At 44.8% G+C, this 23,552-nt stretch overlaps 1 protein-coding gene across 7 annotated transcripts in view; it reads left to right on the forward strand.

The window, feature by feature from the left end:
• The window catches only part of LOC147639000 (phytyl ester synthase 2, chloroplastic-like), a 74,351-nt gene that overhangs the window by 46,537 nt on the left and 4,262 nt on the right, over positions 1 to 23,552 (forward strand). For 6 of the 7 annotated variants that reach the window (XR_015264067.1, XR_015264066.1, XR_015264059.1 and 3 more), the window contains exons 6-10: positions 18,946 to 19,144; positions 19,259 to 19,309; positions 19,463 to 19,537; positions 19,908 to 19,987; positions 23,477 to 23,525. Coding sequence is in view for 3 of the 7 variants with exons in the window: in XM_086786418.1 (XP_086642544.1) it covers positions 18,946 to 19,144; positions 19,259 to 19,309; positions 19,463 to 19,537; positions 19,908 to 19,987; positions 23,477 to 23,525 (454 nt within the window). In the remaining 4 variants the exon portion in view is untranslated. The remainder of the gene's footprint in view (positions 1 to 18,945; positions 19,145 to 19,258; positions 19,310 to 19,462; positions 19,538 to 19,907; positions 19,988 to 23,476; positions 23,526 to 23,552) is intronic. The other variant, XM_086786442.1, reaches the window with a different exon arrangement.

Raw genomic sequence — 23,552 nt, forward strand, 5'->3', positions numbered from 1 at the left:
TAGATGAGTAGCTAGCTGCTATTATAGTTTATAGTGACTAGTTTTTTTTTTGGTGACTAGTGTAGACTTTGCTTTGTTTGTCAAGCCCAACCTCTTAGTTTGAGGGGCTCAGGTGCCTAGCCTCTAGGAATCAGAATTGAGATCATATTCTCTGTAGTATCATGTATGACATTTGTCTACGATCTTATGATTTCGGATTTATGATTTAATTATGATCTATCTCACTTTCATTTATGTTCGTTGTTTAATTATTTTATTTGATATTTGCATTTGCCATTGTCACTTATGACTTGTAAGTTTTGCAAAATTGAAATTAAAGGTTGTATAGTATTAGTAAGTACTTTAATGTTCATTGATGAATCTTCAAACTTCATATTTCAAAAGTTTATAAGTAAACTATAAATTTTGTATACATATATATCGGGGGCAACGTTCACTACATTTGGAATCTATGCTCATGAGGTTACACATATGAAGTTTGATAATAAACATTTCGAGTTGGCAAGTAATTTATCTCCTTCACACCAGTGGCTGTCTTGAGTGTGCGCAAAAGACGGAGGTTGGATATCGACAAAACACCAATCTCTCTAACTGCTGAGTACTTAAGTGATTATGGATCTTGGTGTGCACAAGAGAGTATGCACTCCAATTCCGTTCGCATGCACCAGCAGAGCAACTCTGCACATGCCACATAGCACTGGCAAATGTCAAAAGACAAGATTACACATTGGCTGCATTGTACAAACTAAGAACTTTAAAGTTACAAACCTGAGATAGCAATCTAACTTGCGGTAGACGATCAACTCCTCATCGAAGGTCACCATGTCATCGTAGCTAATCACTTGAGACACATAAGCATCCTTGAGCAAATTGAGTTGCGTGTCTGTTTGGAGCTCGACCTTGTTGAACATCGGATGGAGTAATGCTGCAATCCCATGAGTGGGACGATGCATGAAAGTCCATCGCGAGTCAACAATGGCCATCACCTCGCCACGCCTGACATTCCAAATTTCAAAATAGATATCCAATAGTAAGTACATAATATTACCAAAATTATAGCACGTACCATAAACCATATTACATAATAGATATATGATATACCTGGTAGGAGTGATAGTCGGCGAGGTGACTAATGACACCATCTCTCTCATCCGATGAAAATGATGGTAGAGGAGCCCCAATGTAGAGCCCTCCATGTCACTGAATCGGATGAAGAAATACATGGGTTTAAGGAGCTTTTCTAAGCCCTCAATATCAAACCAAAAGGACTCATCCAACACTTTGCGTTGGATGTATTGAGTGGGCTCGCTGGTCGAATCACGCATCTCCCTCCATGCTGGTGATACCATTGAGGCTTGAAGTGCATCTTGTAGCTCATGTAGTCTGCTAAGCACAAGATACATATAGGCAAATTGGGTCTTAGATGGCCGTGCCATGTCCAAGTGTGAGTGGGATCGAAGATAGATAATGCTTGGTGTTTCTTCTTGAAGAAGGTAGTGATGCGTATGGCCTCATCCACAACCGGTTTCACCCATCGAAGCTTCCCTATGTCCTCCATCATGAGGTCCAAGCAGTGCGGAACACATGGAGTCCACACAATGGATGGGAACTCTGCCTCAATCATCTCTCCCATGCTCTTGTAGTTGGACGCATTGTCCGTAATGACCTGCACCACATTCTCTGGGCCAATATCAATAATAGCCTGCCTGATGTGCTGGAAGATGAATGCTGCAGTGATCCTCTCCCGTGCCTTGCCTGCATCCACTGCATGCAAGAAATATGTGTCCATGCAACTACAAACAAGGATATTGATGATATGTCTTCTCTGCACATCACTCCATCCATCTGAAATGATACTACAACCATGCTTCTTCCAAGATGATCTTATTGGCTCTAGTGCATTCTCTATGCGTTGTTTCTCATCCTCTAGCATGGTTGGCCGCATCTTTTGGTAGTCTAATCCAGTCGAGTTCTCACATGGACCTACATCGGAGACGGCTTTATTCATTGTCTTCCTCTGATCTGTGCGAAGGACATTGAAAGAGATATTGCACTCAATGAGAGTGCGCTCTATCTCTATCCCTGCCTGCCACCACTGCCTCTCCTTCACCCACGAGGATTGGTTCAATGTACCATGTAGAGTGGCCTGATGGTGTCGCCCTGCACTACCACATGCAATATTCTCCACATGAGACTGCCCATCATCTACTCTAGCCCTCTTTCGGCTAGGACCTGCACCTGAACCTGTGGATGGCCCTTCCACACTGAGCCTGAGTGTGACATCTGTCCACCCACATATGAACATGCTGGCCCCCCAACAGCTGATGGGCCCATATGCGCAGGTGGATCTAGCTGCTCATCCTCAATGATGACTCTACTAGCCTTACCAAGCTGTGATCCGATGAAGATCCGTGGGTTCTCCCGCCGAATCTCATCAACCGCCTTCTGTGGTGCATTTGCACCCAACATGATAAATAACACGAGTGGATGTGCTAGTAAATATTCCTTCACAATATTTGCACTTCCACATGCGCGTGTTGGAGCGACCGACACCTTGGGTGTTGGGTGTGCCTTGCCCATACGGAACTCGGTGCACAAGAGTCGAGACATATGCACGAAAAGCAATCAAGAAAATGGAGAAATGTCAAGACGAGTCACGACTCAAGAGTTATAATATATATTTCAAGCACAATACGAATAAAATTTCAGCCTGTGTGTAGGGGTCCGGGGAGGTGCAGCTGAGAGAGCCTTGTGGGGGAGAGAGAGAGAGAGAGAGAGAGAGAGAGAGAGAGAGAGAGAAAGTTTGTTGTATTAACGTCTACTAGAGGCCAAACTCCACCTATGAGACAAATCAATGTACGACTGTCAATGTCTTCTGGATGCCCAGAAAAAAAAGGACAAAATGAACATGAAATAAAGTATGAAAGTACTGAGCTAGTGGGGGGGTGTGATGGATGGAGCACTACTGCTAGAGGCTGAGTATGCAACCTATATGCGTAGGGTATACAAGAATGCAATTCAGATCTGTCTAGCTCCAACCAGTACCATAATGGGGGTGTAATATGTGATACATGATACATAGGCGATGGCGAGGCAAAAATACCTCGGAGCATGATGTCCGGGTGTGAGTGTAAGTGAGCTAGCCGCTCCTGGATATGGTGCTGATGTCGAGCCCGTATCTTTGTGATTTCCCTCTGATGCAGTCTGGGAGTTTGGTAGCCTGGTGCTCTCGGTCTCCGTCTGTCTCGAAGGTCCACGACGCGCTGAAGTGTACCCCCCCCCCCCCCTGTGTCAGGGTAGGCACTGGGATAGATCTTTGGAAGAAATCAGTGAGTTGGAGCTGTCACCCACCTCTCCCTGTGGTATGAGTCCGTATCAGTGTCTCTCTGTGGCACTGTATCTCTAACAAGAACCAGCCAAATCTGCGCTGGTATGTGGACTCCATGATCTGGCGGAGTGAGTGATGTCCACTGAAGATGGTGGTGTATCTCTCTCTAATGACACTATATGCTCTGCATTTGCATACATAATGTTCCTCACTCTCAACCTCCTCCTGGCATAGTCTGCATATTCTCTCTGCTCTGGGGATCCGTGCTGCCCTACCTGCCTCAATCTCAAGCTAGTGTGATGACACTGTGAACTAGCCAATCGCCACTCGGGCACTGTGAGGCATGTACACATCCATGTATCCAGGTCTTTGTATGAATCCATCCGCTGAGATACGCATAAACTGATCTCTGTAGTATAGCATCTTCGGGGGTAGAGGCTGACTGGGTGTAATCCAAGTCTCTTGAGTGTATCGCTACCATAAATCGTGCTGAAGGACACTGTTCCTCTCATGTGAGAGAGCTGGATGTGTGGTGCATGTGTCACCAGGAGGTGAAACTTTTTGCAGTTGTTTTCCTTATTTACATTTCTTTATAAATATATATTTTTCTTTTCTTTCTCTTTGGTTGCTGTTGTTTTCCCCCGGGATCTCTTGGAAGGGCTTGGGCCATTGCAATGTCAGAATGGGTCAGCCAGTGGGACTTTGGACCAGTGGTTGGCTAAGCCTGAGAACTGCACTGAAAGATGAATGACAGTGTCCAGGACATGGGCACTGAAAGATGAATGACAGTGTCCAGGACATGGGCACTGAAAGATGAAGGACAGTGTCCAGGACATGGCCACTGAATGAGGGTATAGGCCAGTTTACACTAGTAAGTGGCCGCCACCGAAATGTGAATGTATCTTGAATTCTAAGCAAATTCTGAAGTGACCATAGTGGTCAAAGATGGTGAGGAGACCAGAAGGAATGCAGATGACATCATCCCTAAAATCTAGGGAACTGCTATTTTTGGCAGTGTCGGAATTGAAAAGTGTTCGCGTCAGTTTGTGCGGAATGTCAAGGGGACCAAAAGCTGACAAAGGACTGTTATGAGAATGTGAACCAGTCAGGAGATTTTTAGCCTGGAAGATTGCATGTGGAAAAGGCTTAAAAATGTGCCAAGTGTCAAATTTCGGTGCATTTTCCTCATTGAGAAGAGGGAAGCGTGGGAATTTGGGAAAAGGAGACTCATTTGCAGCCATCGTGTGGTTTTGTTGCAGGAAAAACAGCTATGGTGGTGTACTCCCTTGCCCTACAACTCATGAATTGAGGGTTGAGCTTGCTCCCCGCAGCCTCTCTCTCTCTTTCTCTCTCTTGCAGACTATGGAAATGCTCTCATCAGATAAAATCAGGTACAGTTGTGTGAATTTCATGCTTATATGCAAAGGTTAGTTGCCTCCTTGAACAGGAACAGGTGTAGTTGGTTCCTACACCAAAGCAGGGACGGAAGAGGGTAATAACCTCTTCAATACAATGCTGTTTCAGCACTGTTTAGGTGCTGTTTTTGGACTGTTATGTTGCCCGGTTGATGCCAAAATGCAGTAGGACCTTGCTTTAGTCCTCCAGGACAGTACAAGGGTTATTTTGGGCTGAAAACAGAGCTGAAAACAGGTCTGTGCAGAAAATTACAGCAAGCTGAATTGTGATGTTTTGGACTCCATTGGGTAGCTTGATGCCTATGGAAGTGAGCCTGTCAGTTGGGACTCATACAGAGATGTTATGGAACAGTTTTAGTGCAGTTATGCTGGCAAATTTCTCCCAGAATTTGTAAAACTCAGCTGATGTAAGTAGAGTGCTTTGTTGCACTTGTGCTTTGTAATTTCCAACCTTTTAACAATAAAGAAATACCGCAAGGGGCGCCGAACTTCGGGGCCAATGTGTTGTTGAGCGAGGGAGCGAGGATTCTGTGATTGTGTGTCTGAGTAAGTCCAGGTTATTTGTGAATGAATTACCGCTTTATGTGTCCATAGACCGGTTTCATGGTTCCATTGCCGAGATAGGGTCCTCTTTTCTGCAAGAGCCCGGACACGGATTGGATTGGGTGAATAGGAGACACACATAGTGAGGTACAACTGATTACAGGTGAGAAAGAGTACGGTCTCTTTCTTTGGATACAGGTTCCCTTAAACTTTCAGTTGACAGTATGACAGACAAAGGAAAAGGCAAGCTCCTTGCTGAAGAGAGTTCCTCTTCTACTCGCAGACAGCATATAGAGGTGACAGGTGCCCAGGTGTCAGCCTCTGCTCGGATGGAGCCAGTAGTACAGCCAGCCTTGTTAGAGGAAGAACAGGAACAAGAGGATTTATTTCATGCGCAGCTCCTGAGCATGGTTGGTACCTTTGAACAGTTGGTGAAGAATCCCAGGATGAAGAGGTATTTGCAGTCAAGGACAGGGGATTCCCAAGCTGAATCATCTCAGCATCCAGTTGACAGGGCACAGGAACAAACGCCAAGGATGCCACAGCATGTAGAGCAGACACCAGCAGTGGCAGCTGATCCAGTGCAGCATGTTACACAGGCACAGGTACATGCATTTAATGGCCAGGAAAGTAATGTGCAAAGGGTCATGCCGACCATTCCTCCATTCGTTGCTTTTCAGCCTGGCTATTTTGGTGGTGGATCTGTTTTCCAGGCCATGGCTAGACCGCCCACAGTTTTGCCAAGATTGATGTCAAGAGGGTCACCAGGAATGATGCCTATGGAAGCTGTGAACCCTCTTTATGCCAATATAGGTGTGCAGCCCGGATTTCAAACTTATTTTAGTCCAGCTTTGGGGCTCGCAGCACCTGTCAGTGTGGCTGAATTTTCTCAACCTAGTGGACAAAGAGCAGTAAGGACTGATGCAGAAAAGGTGCAGAAGGATTACAAAGAAGGAGGTCAAGCAGTAAAGTTTGAGACTTTCAGTGGGATGCAGGACAAATTGAAAGCGCAGACTTTTATTCAGCAGTTTGATGCAGCATACACTGGGGGTAACTTTACAGAGTCTTCTAAGGTGCGGAAGGCTGCTACTTTCTTGAAAGGTAATGCATTGCAGTGGTGGACCTCACTGTTGATGCAAGGACAGGCACCTGCTACATGGGTCCAATTCAAGCAGCAGTTCTCTTTTGCATGGCTGACAAACACCTTCGAAGTGGATGTGATGACAGCATGGCACAAACTGGATGCAGCTAATTGTGCAAATCTGGAAGAGTACAATAAGAAGTTTTGGGATGCACTCTTGCCAGTAACTTCTTACAGGACAGTGCCATTGTCAGAGCAAATAGAGAAGTATTGCTGTGGTTTGCCCAAAGAAATTAGGGATTATTGCATTAAGACCAATGTTTCCAATATGACTCAGCTCATTGAGAATGCAAACATGGCTAATGCATTGCTACAGGGAGGTTCACGTGGCTTTAAGAGCACAGTGAAGAAGGAACCTCAAGACAAAGGACAGAAGAGGCCACTGTATGGCAAGTCATTTGAAGAGAGAAAGGCATTGATGCAAGCTGGGAAATGTTTCATCTGTGAACAGAAAGGGCATATGGCTGCAAAATGTCCACAACAACCATCAAAAGATGCGGAGGATAAACAAGGGCCACCCAAGAAGAAGACAATGCCGAGTGCAGGATTGATACCTGACATGGTTGGTGACCAGCCATGTGATGATGCGACAGAATTGTGCAGAGCATGGGGTAAAATCAGAGATGCTACAGTGCTGATTTTCTTTGACCCTGGTGCTCGAGCCAACTTTATTTCACCGGCATTGGCAGCCAAGTTGGGAATTCGTGCTGAAGAGATGGGACCAGTTGGACAGGCTGATTTGGCATGCCCTGGGCATTCAGTTCCTGTCACTCCTATACTTGGCAAACTTCGCATGCATATACATAGTTATGTCAACACAGAGGAGTTTCTTATCATGCCCTTGGAAGGATGTGATGTCTTGTTGGGAATTCCATGGTGTCATAGGAAACATGCAGTGTTGGATGCTTTCAACAGGAAAATCACAATTGTACATAGGGACAAGACTCATGTTCTGGATGTGAAGCTGAAAGGAGAGTCTGTCCCAGTTATTTCTACTTTTTGAACCTGAATTTTGAATGACCTGTACATTTGTATTATATGTTTGGCAATGTACAGTTTTGACGTTTGTTGTCAATGACTTAATCAATGAATGAACTTTCAGTGCTTTGAAGTTGTATCTGTTACGCTTCAAATGAATGATTTACATGTTGTGACACTAATAGTACAAGATATATGCTATCGCCCTGTGTTGCATCCGGAAACATGTATTTGAAAGGCTTGAACCTGCGATGGCACAAATGGTAGTGGGGAATCCCTATCATCGCCCCGTGTCATCCGTTGGCAGGAGATACATGCGATGACACTAATCACCTGCGGAGTCTTGTGATCGTCCTGTGTCATCCGTTTGCATGTGGACTTGCAATCGAGGTCGCTTGCTTCTTTCAAGAGGGGGGTATGTCACCAGGAGGTGAAACTTTTTGCAGTTGTTTTCCTTATTTACATTTCTTTATAAATATATATTTTTCTTTTCTTTCTCTTTGGTTGCTGTTGTTTTCCCCCGGGATCTCTTGGAAGGGCTTGGGCCATTGCAATGTCAGAATGGGTCAGCCAGTGGGACTTTGGACCAGTGGTTGGCTAAGCCTGAGAACTGCACTGAAAGATGAATGACAGTGTCCAGGACATGGGCACTGAAAGATGAATGACAGTGTCCAGGACATGGGCACTGAAAGATGAAGGACAGTGTCCAGGACATGGCCACTGAATGAGGGTATAGGCCAGTTTACACTAGTAAGTGGCCGCCACCGAAATGTGAATGTATCTTGAATTCTAAGCAAATTCTGAAGTGACCATAGTGGTCAAAGATGGTGAGGAGACCAGAAGGAATGCAGATGACATCATCCCTAAAATCTAGGGAACTGCTATTTTTGGCAGTGTCGGAATTGAAAAGTGTTCGCGTCAGTTTGTGCGGAATGTCAAGGGGACCAAAAGCTGACAAAGGACTGTTATGAGAATGTGAACCAGTCAGGAGATTTTTAGCCTGGAAGATTGCATGTGGAAAAGGCTTAAAAATGTGCCAAGTGTCAAATTTCGGTGCATTTTCCTCATTGAGAAGAGGGAAGCGTGGGAATTTGGGAAAAGGAGACTCATTTGCAGCCATCGTGTGGTTTTGTTGCAGGAAAAACAGCTATGGTGGTGTACTCCCTTGCCCTACAACTCATGAATTGAGGGTTGAGCTTGCTCCCCGCAGCCTCTCTCTCTCTTTCTCTCTCTTGCAGACTATGGAAATGCTCTCATCAGATAAAATCAGGTACAGTTGTGTGAATTTCATGCTTATATGCAAAGGTTAGTTGCCTCCTTGAACAGGAACAGGTGTAGTTGGTTCCTACACCAAAGCAGGGACGGAAGAGGGTAATAACCTCTTCAATACAATGCTGTTTCAGCACTGTTTAGGTGCTGTTTTTGGACTGTTATGTTGCCCGGTTGATGCCAAAATGCAGTAGGACCTTGCTTTAGTCCTCCAGGACAGTACAAGGGTTATTTTGGGCTGAAAACAGAGCTGAAAACAGGTCTGTGCAGAAAATTACAGCAAGCTGAATTGTGATGTTTTGGACTCCATTGGGTAGCTTGATGCCTATGGAAGTGAGCCTGTCAGTTGGGACTCATACAGAGATGTTATGGAACAGTTTTAGTGCAGTTATGCTGGCAAATTTCTCCCAGAATTTGTAAAACTCAGCTGATGTAAGTAGAGTGCTTTGTTGCACTTGTGCTTTGTAATTTCCAACCTTTTAACAATAAAGAAATACCGCAAGGGGCGCCGGACTTCGGGGCCAATGTGTTGTTGAGCGAGGGAGCGAGGATTCTGTGATTGTGTGTCTGAGTAAGTCCAGGTTATTTGTGAATGAATTACCGCTTTATGTGTCCATAGACCGGTTTCGGCATGTATATCATACTGGAAAGGTGGCAGGTGATCTATGTCGAGACCATGCTGAGTGAGCCACTGTAGCATCTGTGAATACCATGATCTCCTATCTCCACTCGCTGCGAGCTGCTTCGACGCCTCAAAAGCTCTATGTGAGAGTCGATCTGATGGCATATCTTTGATCCTGTGTATGAAGCAGATCGTCTGAGAGAGAGAGAGAGAGAGAGAGAGAGAGAGTTCAGCGTGTGCGGGAGGGAGAAAGAGAGAGAGTTGACTCTGGAGCCTGACGGCCTGTGCGCGAGAGAGAGAGAGAGAGAGAGAGAGAGAGAGAGAGAGAGGGAGAGAGAGTGACTTGGGCGATTGCAATAAGGCTAAGCGCGGCATGACCAGAGAAGCCCAGCATGACCAGCACATGACCAGCCCGCGATGGTTGAGCGCCCACCGCCGAAGAGAGAGGGCCGCACGCACGTAAGAAACAGAGATTTTTTTTATGATATTGACGTGTGTCGTTTTTTCAACCTACATAAATCACAATCCCATGTTTACTAACGTTTCCAAACGTTAGTGAACGTTTCAATCGCTCCAAACGTTTTGATCAAAGCCAAATGGCGTTTGGATGCAACCTTGAGATTCTAGCATCTATTTCATGGTCATGTTCAACGGCACTGGCTTCCCGACATGGCAGACAAAGATGCAACTCATGCTTATGAAGGTGTGCTCTGCAACGTTGTCAAAGGAGTTGACGAGAAGCCTGTAGCCAAGGAGGGTCGAGAAAAAGTTCGTCTCTGGGAAGATCACAACGATCATGCAATTAAGGAGGGGGGGTCAGCTGATCATTCTGGCCCCTAGTGTGGTGCACGTTATCTTCATATTGTTGTGGTCATTGAGTATTTATTGTTTAATCTTGTTTACTATTAATTGATTCATGTATGCCTCGTTACGTTATCAAATAGGGTTCACAAATGTCAGCTGTCCTATTTATTCCACCCTGTATATGATCTTGGTAACACACAGTCTACCATGCATCAACAAAAACCCATCTCTGAGAGTATAATGATCATGCCGCTGACCCTCAGACATCTGATCATACAACCTGCCAAAATCCTCATCATGGGCATACTGCTCTTTCATCTCATCAAGCTCATGATGATAAGCAAGTGAAACTGCTGAGACCTGTGGCTTGTGTGACAAAGCATCTGCCACAACATTCTTTTTGCCTTCTACATGCACAATCTGGAAGTGGAACATAGACAAAATGTTGGCCTATCGCATATGCTTCTCTGAAAGCTTAGTTTGCGTGAGGAAATAACGCAAGGTCTGATGATGTGTCTGCACAGTGAAATCAGCCCCAAGCAAATAGTGTTTCCATGTAGAAAGAGCATGAATTACAGCCAACATCTCTTTCTCATAAACCTATAAATGCTTCTCGGCATTCTGCAATATTCGACTCTCATAGGCTATCACATGTCCTTCTTGCATGAGAACTGCCCCAATGCTGTTTCCACATGCATCACACTGGACAACAAAAGCCTTTCGGAGATCCGGTAATACCAATACTGGATCCGAAGTAAGCTTTTCTTTAAGCTTTTTAAAGGCTGTAATTTCCTGATCAGCCCATCTAAACGGAGTTGCCTTCTTTGTTAAGGCATGAAGGGGCGAAGCAATTTCAGCAAAATACCGTATGTACCGCCTGTAATAGGAACACAATTCCAAAAAGCTGCGTACATCATGCACGGTCCTCAAATCTGGCCAGTTAAGAATTGCTTCCACCTTCGATGGATCCATACAGACTCCATGCTTAGACACAATATGCCCCAAGAAGTGTATCTCTTGCAAGAAGAACTCACTCTTCTTGCCATTAATAACCAGCCTATGGTTCCGGAGTTCATCAAACACAATGGCCAAATGCCTTCTATGCTTTTTCTCAGTGTGTGAATGCACAATCATATCATCAAAGAATGTGCCCACAAACGCTCTATGAGGCCGAAAAATCCTGTCCATCATTCTGTTAAATGTGGCAGGTGCATTTGTCAAACCAAAGGGCATAACCAAGAACTCATATAATCCAAAAGTGTGGTTCGAAATGCTGTCTTATGCACATCCTCGGGTCTAATACGTATCTGATGATACCCGCTTTTCAAGTCAATCTGACTAAAGACTGTGGAGCCCTGTAAGCGGTCCAAAATGTCATCGATCCTCGGAATGGGGAATCGATTCTTGATGGTATTCTTGTTCAGCGTCCTGTAATCAATACACATGCGCCAAGAACCATCTTTCTTTTGCACTAAGAGTACAGGTGAGCAAAAGGGTGATGAGCTAGGCTGGATCAACCCTTTATTCAACAGCTCCTGTACATGACTCATAATTTCTTCTTGTTGGGCTGCACTAACACGGTACGGCTGTCTATTTGGTGGAGTACTACCCGGAATTAGATCAATGGCATGATCTTCTGGTCTTTCCGGAGGAAGTTCCCCTGGCAATGACTCGGGGAAAAACAATCTTGGAACTCATATAAGAAATCAGTCCTGTCCTTTTCTAACGTAGACAAATTAGATTTGGACTCATCATCTTTTGCATCCTTTACATAAATCAAGTACGCAAAAAGATGCTTTTTCATTACTGATGAAATTACCGAAGCTGATACAATAGAAACAGATTCCCCTCTAAGTTTTACATCCAAAACATGTTCTTTTCCTCTATGAGTCAAAGTAATCTTCCTATTGTATGTATCCACCACCGCATGTACTCTGTGGCACCATGGCATTCCCAACAAAGCATCACATCCATCAAGTGGCATGATGAAAAACTCCACGCTGTTCACATAACCCTGCAAATGAAGCCTGAGCTTCCCAATAATAGGAGTGACGGGTTCTGCATACCCAGGACAAGCCATGTTAGCCTCATATAAAGGCCCCATCTCCTCTGCACGGATCCTTAATCGGCCAGCCAAATCCGGTGAAATAAAGTTGGCTCTAGCACATGTGTCAAAGAAAATCAAGGCATTTTGATCTCTCACTTTGCCCCATGCCCTGCACAACTCAGTCTCTTCACCACCTGGCTGTTCCCCAACAAGATCAGGAACTAACCCTGCAGAAGGTTTTGGTTTCTTTGACTTGGGCTCTCCTTTGGTGTCAGAGTCCTTTTGGGACTTTCGCTTGGGACAATTAAAAGACATATGTCCCTCCTCTGTACAGTAAAAACATTTCTGAGCATCCATCAAAGCCCGTCTCTCCTCAGGAGTTCTCTTGGGCATTGGTAACTACATATACCTCTTCTCTGTAGACCCTTTTGCATCACGCGAAGCATGCCCTGACTTTTCAGATTTCTTGCTTGAGTTTTTACTGCCTTTAAATCCAGATGAGACTCCAGTGAGTAACGCATTTGCTGTCATAGCATTCTCTATCATCTGTGACATATTTGTTACTCGAGTCTTTATGCAATAGTCACGCACTTCCTTGGGCAGCCCACAACAATACTTCTCCACCTGCTCAGACAAAGGCACTGCACGATAAGAAGTAACTGGGAGTAAAGCTTCCCAAAACTTCTTATTATAATCTTCAAGATTTTCACACTTTGATGCATCTAACTTGTGCCATGCTGTCATTACAAACACATCAAAAGTAGATGTGAGCCATACGGAAGAGAACACCTGTTTAAACTGTACCTAAGTAGATGGTGCTATGCCCTGCAAAAGAAGAGTGGACCACCACTGCAATGCATTGCCTTTGAGAAAAGTCGCAGCTTTTCTCACCTTAGAGGACTCCGTGTAATTACCACAAGAAAAAGCAGCATCAAACTGCTGTAAAAAGGTAAGTGCCTTTAGCTTATCTTTGGCCCCACTGAATGTGTCAAATTTCACATTAGCTCCACCTTCCTTATAATCCTTCGCCTTACCCATAGGCGTTAGATTATCGTAAGGAAGTGGCTTCACAAGATTGCTACCCCCAGCATTCATGCCCATCATAGGGTCAACATTACCAATTCCCACACCTGGCATGCCATAGATTCCAGCCATGTTTCCAAACATACCATTATGCATACCGGGCTGCATGCCCCCATACATATTTCCTTGCATTCCAGGTTGCATGCCCCCAAACATGTTTCCTTGCATTCCGGACTGCATACCACCATACATATTCCCTTGCATACCAAGCTGAAAACTAGCTCCAAAATTCCCTGGAATATCCATGCCTCCCTGAGGGTAACCCGCAGTCATGGATTGGAACACAGAGCCACCACCAAAGTAGCCTGGATGCATAGACTGCTGTGGAATGAGTTAGCACCAAAAGTATGTTGCATGTTCGGAAACTGTCCAAAAGATGGATCCTGTGGGAAGGCACCACTATTGCCCTGAAGTGGGTTCTTAGAACGCACTTTCTTCTTTTTCTTTTCAGGCTCAGAACGTGATCTCATAAATTCAGCAAACTTCTCACTTTGTGTGAGCTACATAAACACATCCATTACACCTGCCAAACGATTTTTAAACTGAGCATCATCTTCCTCTTTACTAGGCATATCTTCTGGCTGTGTTACATCCTCATATTGTGCATCATCTACAGCCTGTACTCCTGCAAGAATATCCTCAGATTCATTTCTCTCAAGAGAGGTCTCTTGCTCTTCCTCTTCATTATAAAAATATTCGTCTTCTGTGTCAGACATGTTGCTGAATTTTTCAGCAATGACTTTCCTCGAGTCAACCACGAGCTCACCCCCTTAAGAAAGTTGATGATGGGTCCCGGCAGCGGAACCTTGAAACCGGCCTCTGGTAGAAACCAAAGTGCGGTAGACTAGCAGTCACCCTTCCACTGGTAGTCCAAATAAATAACAAAATTAACTGGAGCTAGAATGCTCCAAAACTGAAAGGAAATCGACACCTGTTGGCTCCAAAGCTTGGCGCCCCTTTCGGTATTTCTTTATTCAAATTCAATGAAATGTATAACTGAGTACAACAAAGCCAGTCCAGGAAAAGTAAACTTGCATGTCCAATCTGGCAGCCCTCAAGACCTCTTAGAACAGATGGTTCACACACACATCTGTATCCCACAAAGGCAACACACTGTGCTTCCCTCTAGTCAACCAAGACAATTCAGCAGGGCAGCCTTGAGCACACATCTGGCTGTTCCATGAACATGGTCTCAACTCAGTTCAAATATACATCCACTGTCCAATCTCTGTTTCCACCCTTCAAACTGCCATACCCCTCCTCTCACAAGGGGCCAGATAACACAACTCTGTAGCAGACATAAGCCAGTGGAAAGAAAGAAAGATTGACAAGTTCAGAGCTTACCAATTCAATGCGTGGATCTGCACCAAAGGGACTGACTGTACCAGTCTGTACTTGCCCAAGACTCTTGTACTTTTCTCCTTGCAGCCGCCTGACTGATGCACCAGCTTGACTATGATAAAGCGCCGCCTACCACTGTTCAGGACGGAACAGGTCTGTAGCCGCCTGTACTTGTCCGTACAGGACTGCAGTACCTGACTGTACCTGTCCGTACAGGACTGTACGGACTGTACTTGCAGTCGCCTGAACCTGTGTCACGTGCACACCATTCAGGTGTACAGTGACATAGCATCATTTTAGCATCATAGACATCATCAGGCATTTTATGGTCATTTAAATGAATGTTTTCAGCATGTACCACATGGTATGAGTTGGATTCAGCATGGTAGCATCACATTAGCCATATAGACCAGCATTTAGGGCTTGTGGAGGCAGCCGACAGCCTGTTTACATCAGCCAACAGTATGCTTACTTCAGCCGACCAGCATTTATGGCATTAGATATTCAGTCGTGGGCATGTGCATCTGGCCGACTGCAGCAACACTGGCCGACCTGCATCAGTACCCGCCTATAAATGGAAACGCATCATCATATCTCAGATCATCAAGCGTTTTCAGCCTCTCATCTGAGCACATAGATCATCGCATCTCAGTTCAGCAGCATTCAGCAGGGTGTTCTCCAGCGTTTCTCCTCCAGGAAGCCTTGGGAGCAGCATATTCAGCAACGCATCAGCATTCAGTCCAGCATATTCAGCAAACGCATCTATCTCCTCAGCGTTTCCTTCCCAGGTAACAGGAGAGCATCTGCGTTTCATCATCAGATCAGCATCGCATCTGTTCCAAAGCATCCCTTCAGCGTTTCCTTCCCAGGAGACAAGGGAAAGATAGTGGGACAATAGTATTTTCAGCATATCAGCATATTCAGTAGCATAGATCCATTTGGATCTCATTGTACCCGCATTCATCATCTAATATAGCTGCATTGCATTGACACATATTTGTCTATCTCTTAAACATCATTAAGTGCAGTTTAGTTAGACTAAGGTTGTGATTACTACGGTCCAAGACCCCTCACATGTCACATTGGTATCAGAGCGTTACAGGGTAACCAGCCTTAGATCATGTTCAGTTCATCAGTCATTCAGTCAGACATCATGTTAATCGCTTCCGCACAGTTAAACCCAGTTCTCAAAATCTTGCAGGCCACCCTTAGGGATTTTCCCTTAGGTATGCATTAGTAACCCATCCATCTGCATTCTTGCACAGCATTTAGGGTTGCACATGGCTTGCATAACAGACATCTTAGCAGTCAGTCTTGCATCTGCAAGGCATACATGTTGCCCATGAACTCTCTGGGGAAGAATGACATCCATCATCAAAGGAGGACATAAGTTTTGGGTTTCAACTGGCAGCAGCAGGGGGTTTCTCTTCCACAGAAGACGGAAGTTTGCTCCAACATCGCCTCAGGAGGTTCAGAGCTTCAGGAACGACGGAGATGGTAGGTGAAAGGTTTCCACAGGCAGGTCAGGGGTGACTCAGGTATTTCCAAGCAGTTTAGCAGCATTTGCCATTCAGTTCCCGCAGTACAGAGAGTCTTGGCTCAAAGGATTTCACTCATGCAGACGACCTCAGTCCCAGCAGCAGAAGACAGAAGGGGGTAGTGGTTCGGAGGAGAAGGATCTCAGAGGAGTCGAAGGTTGTCAGGTATATCACCCAGTAACAGTTTAGCAGCGGGGAATGTCACGTGCACACCATTCAGGTGTACAGTGACATGGCATCATTTTAGCATCATAGACATCATCAGGCATTTTATGGTCATTTAAATGAATGTTTTCAGCATGTACCACATGGTATGAGTTGGATTCAGCATGGTAGCATCACATTAGCCATATAGACCAGCATTTAGGGCTTGTGGAGGCAGCCGACAGCCTGTTTACATCAGCCGACAGTATGCTTACTTCAGCCGACCAGCATTTATGGCATTAGATATTCAGTGGTGGGCATGTGCATCTGGCCGACTGCAGCAACACTGGCTGACCTGCATCAGTACCCGCCTATAAATGGAAATGCATCATCATATCTCAGATCATCAAGCGTTTTCAGCCTCTCATCTGAGCACATAGATCATCGCATCTCAGTTCAGCAGGGTGTTCTCCAGCGTTTCTCCTCCAGGAAGCCTTGGGAGCAGCATATTCAGCAACGCATCAGCATTCAGTCCAGCATATTCAGCAAACGCATCTATCTCCTCAGCGTTTCCTTCCCAGGTAACAGGAGAGCATCTGCGTTTCATCATCAGATCAGCATCGCATCTGTTCCAAAGCATCCCTTCAGCGTTTCCTTCCCAGGAGACAAGGGAAAGATAGTGGGACAATAGTATTTTCAGCATATCAGCGTATTCAGCAGCATAGATCCATTTGGATCTCATTGTACCCGCATTCATCATCTAATATAGCTGCATTGCATTGACACATATTTGTCTATCTCTTAAACATCATTAAGTGCAGTTTAGTTAGACTAAGGTTGTGATTACTATGGTCCAAGACCCTTCACATGTCACAACCTGCCCGCCTGCTGTCAGTACCCTGGTCGCCTGTGCCGCCTGAACAGTCGATGCACAGCAGTTTGTATCTGCTGTCGTACAGCAGCCGCCGCCAGCAATAGCTTTACGGAACTGCAGTCACCTGCTCTGTCCGTATAGTACTGTCTGTACTGTTTCCGCCGCCTGTACCTGCTGAAGATGCGCCTGCACTGTACCTGCTGTCGCCTGCTCTGTACGGGCAACAACCACCATCGCTATACGGTCGCCTGTGCCGCCTGAACAGTCGATGCACAGCAGTCTGTATCTGCTGTCGTACAGCAGCCGCCGCCAGCAATAGCTTTACGGAACTGCAGTCACCTGCTCTGTCCGTACAGTACTGTCTGTACTGTTTCTGCCGCCTGTACCTGCTGAAGATGCGCCTGCACTGTACCTGCTGTCGCCTGCTTTGTACGGGCAACAACCACCAGCGCTATATGGCCTGCAACCACGTGGACTGTACGGCCTGTTCTGTATGCAGCAAATACCAGCAGCCAGTCGACTCTTCTTCTCCACGCACGTAGCTTGTACGCCTTCCCAAAAGCAAGAGAGAGAGAGATGAGAGAGGCGTGTAACTCCCAAAAGTGGAGTTAACCCCCTTCCAATAATATCCTAGGCCCCTTACTTTAATATTCATTAAAGTTTCTAAGGGCCACTTATGCCTAGGGGCCTCCCAAGGTTAAAACATTAAAAATATTAATGTTCTTGGCCCCCCTTCACATTTGAAGATGTCCACACATCATACCATTTGTCCGGGCACCCCAAATATGAATCATTTAATATTTATTTTGCTCACCAACCACCATGCCCACACTTGTGTTGTTCCATTTTCACAGGGTCATGACACAACTATCTTTTTGTTGTAATAATTCTTTCTATTGTTATGATCCTTAGTGCTAGGCTTCATTATGGCTGAGTCTGCCCTGTATCTCCGGAGCTCTGACAGAAACTCAGTACATAGCTCCTCCTTGAGTGCCGTGTTCTCTTGTTCGAGGTTCGTGACCTGTGCTTCGAGAGCTATGAATATATTGATACCAAGTTCTATACCCACTATTGGGCACTGATGACGTAGTGGGGATGTCGTAGTATCTAGTCCATACTATGCATGATGGAGTTGATGGTTTATTGTCTTGTGGATGACTACCATGAGGTTATAAATTGCACTTTCTTATAAGGTGAACTTGGACATGTTCTTGTATTCATCTAGGTATATCTTTATGTTGTATTAGTGGACATGCTAATTTCACATTGTGAAGTTTTCGTCCAAGTTGTAGCCAGTTGATATTGTGTTAATTCTTTCTATCTTTAGTGGTGCATATGTCCTAACAACTACCTTTTTGTTGTAATAATTCTTTCTATTTGTTATGATCCTTAGTGCTAGGCTTCATTATGGCTGAGTCTGCCCTGTATCACGAGCTCTGACATAAACTCAGCACACAGACCTTTGCATGAATGTATGCTCTTATGTGTGTGTGTGTGTGTGTGTGTGTGTGTGTGTGTGTGAGCATATATTGATACCAAGTTCTACACCTACTATTGGGCACTGATGATGTTAGTGGGGATGTTGTAGTATCTAGTCCATACTATGCATGATGGAGTTGATGGTTTATTGTCTTGTGGATGACTACCATGAGGTTATAAATTGCACTTTCTTATAAGGTGAATTTGGGCATGTTCTTGGATTCATCTAGGTATATAATAAGTCCTAATTACTTTAAATCTATGGCTTTGAAGTCATTATCTTTTGGGGTCTCAGACTGAATTTGTTTGTTTTTTGCCTGATTCTTTGGCAAACTGCAGTGGACACACGGCTCTTCTTGAAGATTCAACGAACTTGTCTACTATTATGGAGATGCATGGGTTTCCTTCCACAAAATCTGCACGAGCTAGCACGCCCCTGAGCCCAGATTGGAATGCTCCCACTTTTGCACACATGGAAAAGAATGTGGCGAGAGATGAAACATTGGATGAAATGGGAAGGCTTCTTACGACATGGCAGGTCTGTGACAAGTCCCACACATTGCGCCAAATTATTTAATGAGTTAGTTATTTGCCTTTGATGTGTGATACAAGCTAGCTAAGCCAGCTGTTGTCTGATCATACTCTTTTCCAGATCTTAACATCTCCTCTAGTAAGTGGAGAAGAGAACCTACCAAACCCAGAGGTAGGATCCTTGTGTTTTAAACTCTCTTTCATAAGATATATGCACAAAGGGACTATTTTCTTGGCTTAGATGTGATGTGAATGAACTTTACAGCATGAACAAAACAAGCTATTGCATTCTAATGTGTCATGGGTTTTGTGTTTTGAGGAGCAGGTGGAAAGGCCGATACTATTTGTGGGCAATCACACGATGTTTGGTGTCTATGACACACCTCTTCTCTTTCACGAGGTTGGTGTTCATTTTAGAAACTGGTGTCTCCACTGGTTACACACATTCCCTGCCCATGCCTCGTGCAGGGAGTCGGGCGGGCAAGGTTACCAGTCTTATTGGTTGGTTTTGTGTGTGTGTGTTGGGGGGGGGGCGCGGGCGGTTGTGGGTGGGTTGGATAGCCAAGTTTACCTGTTCATCCCTGAAGGGCAGCTTGATGCATCCCTGATGACAGCAGGCAGGAGTTGTGTAACCAATGAACGTTCTGACTTTATTGTTCAATGTTGCATTGTTATGGTGTCTTATACACATTGACATTTTTACTTCATTTTATGGACAGTTATAGTGTGCATGCAGAAAAATAACTTTATGTTGTGTTGTTGACATGCAGCTCTTTCTCCGTGGTTTTCGTTGTCGGGGCCTTGCTCATCCTGGTCATTGGCGGACAGTTGTTGGCCAGTTATTTGAAAGGTAACTAAAATGGCGTAGTCAAAAAGAGTTTCTTTGTGGTAATAAAATTATTTTATAAGCAAATCAACAAAAACACAAAGCCCCATTTGGAGAGAATCATTCATGCATGTAGAGTCAGTAGAAGCCTTAGGGTTTGCATCAGAAAGCAGGGGCAAATCTGCATGTTTTTTCATCTACTAATCTTTCTCAAGCATGACACCGATCCTTGAAACCACATGTGCTCAGGTCTAGCATTTATCCCAACTGAGGCTCCTTGCCTTAAATCCCTCCCTGTTCCATAAGTCAGTTGGAGATTTGGAAGGGATCTCTCTCACATGTAGTAAGGATTCTAGGTGTCATGTTTGCTGCCATGAGTTTATGACATCTCATGCTTTGAAGGAATTTTACCTACAAAAAAACAAAGCCTCTAGGTGTTGTGCACTGATATAACTGTAATCACATTACATTATACGCCGTGTAAGAGGATACAACATGCAGTGTATACAAGAGAACACTCACAAGAAGTAGGATCTTCACAGCACAAGACTTTAAAACTCAAATTGCATAATAATAGAGATAGAGAAGAATATTGTATTACCAAATAGATGGAAAAGCCCCATACCCATGTGCTCATGTGTAGGGAGCTTTGATGGCTGATATGGAACTGCTAAGACAGAGGCTGTGTGAAGAAGGTGTTAAAAATTGTGCATCTCAGAGTATTTGGGGTATTGCCTATTTATGAGGTTTTGTTTTTATCTCCTATTTAGTAGGTCGTGGGTAGTCGGCCAGCTCCCATAAGCAGTCGGCAAGCTCCCTTGCATCACTATAAAAGGGGCCCTCCCATATTCACTTGTTATTTCATCTAACCTATTCACAGGCACATGTTCTACACCATCTGTTGGTTGATATTGCCATTGTAAAAGCCTCTTGCTACATAACATGATGTTCATTGTCTGATGTTTCTCTCTCTCCTTTGCTCTCCCTCTTTCCTATGTTTTGCTTCTGCATTGTGCAGCTTTATCATGGTATCAGTCGCTTATGTGACCAGCACTTCAAGGTGGTGGTGGTGAGTTTACTTACTGCAAGAAGTTCACCGTTTTGGGAGCAGAAGAAGGCTTGCGTTTTCTGCTACATAAGTAGCAGAGGTTTGCGGTTTGTGCAAATTAGCAGGCGGCTGTGTTTTTCCTCACCACTTGGCTGCTGCGTTTTCCTTTGGCTACTGTGTTATCATCCTGAAGGTTGCGTTTTTCACATTGGTGGCTGTGTTTTTTCTTCTAGGGTGCTGTGCTTCAGCTTTGGTGGCTGCATTTTTGTGGTGGCAGCAGCTTTTTCTCCCCTATGCTTTCTCCGTTGTTGTTGATGGTGCGTGGGCTGTGTTTTCAGCCCTGGGCAGCAGTGGAGGTGTTTCTTCCCGTGTGCTTCAGCCTTGCCTTTGCTTTAGAGGGGACTGTTGGTCTTGTGCTTTCGCGGTGTTGGCATTTGGAGCAGATCTTTGGACAGCAGTTGGTGGTCCTCTTCTTCACGTGTGGAGTGTCATAGACTTGTGGCATCTTCAGCATGCCTCTTCTTCGATGGATCTACCTCCTTTGTGGTTGTTTCTCGGCAAGTTTTGGTGGCTTGTTTGCCACTGTCCAATCTCTTTCTCTCTCAGTCTTGAGAGGGGGCTGTTTGTTCCTCGTACCTCGTTCCGTTGGAGAAGTGTTGGAGATTGGTTGTGGAGTGTTCAGATCATCAGTGGCACAAAGGCTTGCTTGCAAAGGTGTGCTATTGCCGTGGATATGGGTTCCTTCTTGGAGGAGACATCTATCCTTGTTTCTCAAGAGTAGGTAAGGTTTCCTCGTAGTGGACAGGATCATGCACTTGTTACAAAGCAACAGACAGGACGGTGTCACTCTACTCTTCTGGAAAGCAGGTTCATTTGGCCAAGGATTACAAGACCAAAAGTATAGGCCAGACAAGAACCAAGTTTTCAAAGAACATGCGTTGATCATATACAAGATGCTGACTCTGATACTTCTAGTGTCTCCAAGGCTGCAAAAGCCAGGAATAACCTAGATGGTCAGGTTCTATAGTTATACAGATAGTTCTTCCTCATGTGCTTCCAGCCAGACGAGGCTTGTGGGCGGGAGAGGGGGCTGCTCCATTTCTGGTGAATGGGATCAGTGAGTTGGAGTTCCAAGCATTAAAAATATATGGGGAGACAAGTTCATTTTGGAGCTATGGACTGGATGTGTTCCACGTCTATTGTTTGGTGTAGTAGAGATTATGGACTGGATGTGTTCTAAATTCATTGATTGAGTTTTTTGGGACGTGATGTGTTCACAGTCCACTGTCGGGGGATAATGGACGCGGTGTGTCTAGCAGCTCATCATATTATTCTTGGAGTTCACTGCACACTTGTGTGGGAATTTGGAGCCAAGCAAAGTTCCTTGCTGTTCGTGGTTGCATTTTGTTTCGAGGAAATAGGTTGGCGGGTGCTTTTTCTGAGGTGTATCCGGTACTACGCAATACTGGAGTGTCCATGGTTGCATCTTCATCAGCTTATCTTCTTTAGACTTTGCACACTATGAGCTGTAGAGGGGGTGTTAGAAATTGTGCATCTTAGTGTATTTGGGGTATTGCCTATTTATGAGGTTTTATCCATTTATCTCCTATTTAGTAGGCCGTGGGTAGTTGGCCAGCTCCCATAAGCAGTCGACCAGCTCCCTTGCATCACTATAAAAGGGGCTCTCCCATATTCACTTGTTATCTCATCGAACCTATTCACAGGCACATGCTCTACACCATCTACTATAGCTGATATTGCCATCGTAAAAGCCTCTTGCTACATAACATGACGTTCATTGTTTGATGTCTCTCTCTCTCTCCTATGTTTTGCTTCCGCATATATATCACTTAATGATAACAGTTTATGCACTCAAATTGGATGCCAAGGCTACCGATGGTTGATGAGTGTGTGCATGCATGCCTTGGGAACATGGTTTTTCTGGACAGATCCCACACACACACACACATGCATGCTTGCGCGTGCGCGCCTACAGGTGGTCCACCAGCTTCCACACGAATGATCAGTGTGTGTGTGTGTGTGTGTGTGTGTGTGTGTTTTTGTGTATATATGTGTATTACATCTCTTTAGTGCTAGCCTTGGCTGCCCTTCACTCCCAGAGAAGTGATAGAAACTCAGTTCGATGGTTTATCTTTGAAGATTTGTGTACTAAGATGCCATCTTTATGCATGAGCTGCACCTACACTTGGGCGTAGGTGGGGTGAGGGGGGATGTCGTAGCACGTAATCTATGCTATGCTTGATGGGGTTGATGATTTGAAGCTTTGTGAGTAGACTCTTATATGGAGTCAAGATTGCAGTTTAGTTTTTGTTGAGTTTGGGAAATAATGCGTGTATGTGTGAGGATAGATAGATATACCTGTCTTCGGTGTTTTTTGGATCTTTCCGTAGCTAAGTAATTTTGAACTTTTTGAATCATGGGATTCGATACATTTTTTTTTGCAGATATGGCCATGTGAAGGCCACCAAGCTAGCTGCGTACAGACTTTTGAAGGTGAGTTTGTAATGTTATGTCTTTACA

This window comes from Cibotium barometz, chromosome 4 (assembly GCF_041138505.1).
Source record: "Cibotium barometz isolate CiBa-2024 chromosome 4, ASM4113850v1, whole genome shotgun sequence".
NCBI classification, from domain to species: Eukaryota; Viridiplantae; Streptophyta; class Polypodiopsida; order Cyatheales; family Cibotiaceae; genus Cibotium; species Cibotium barometz.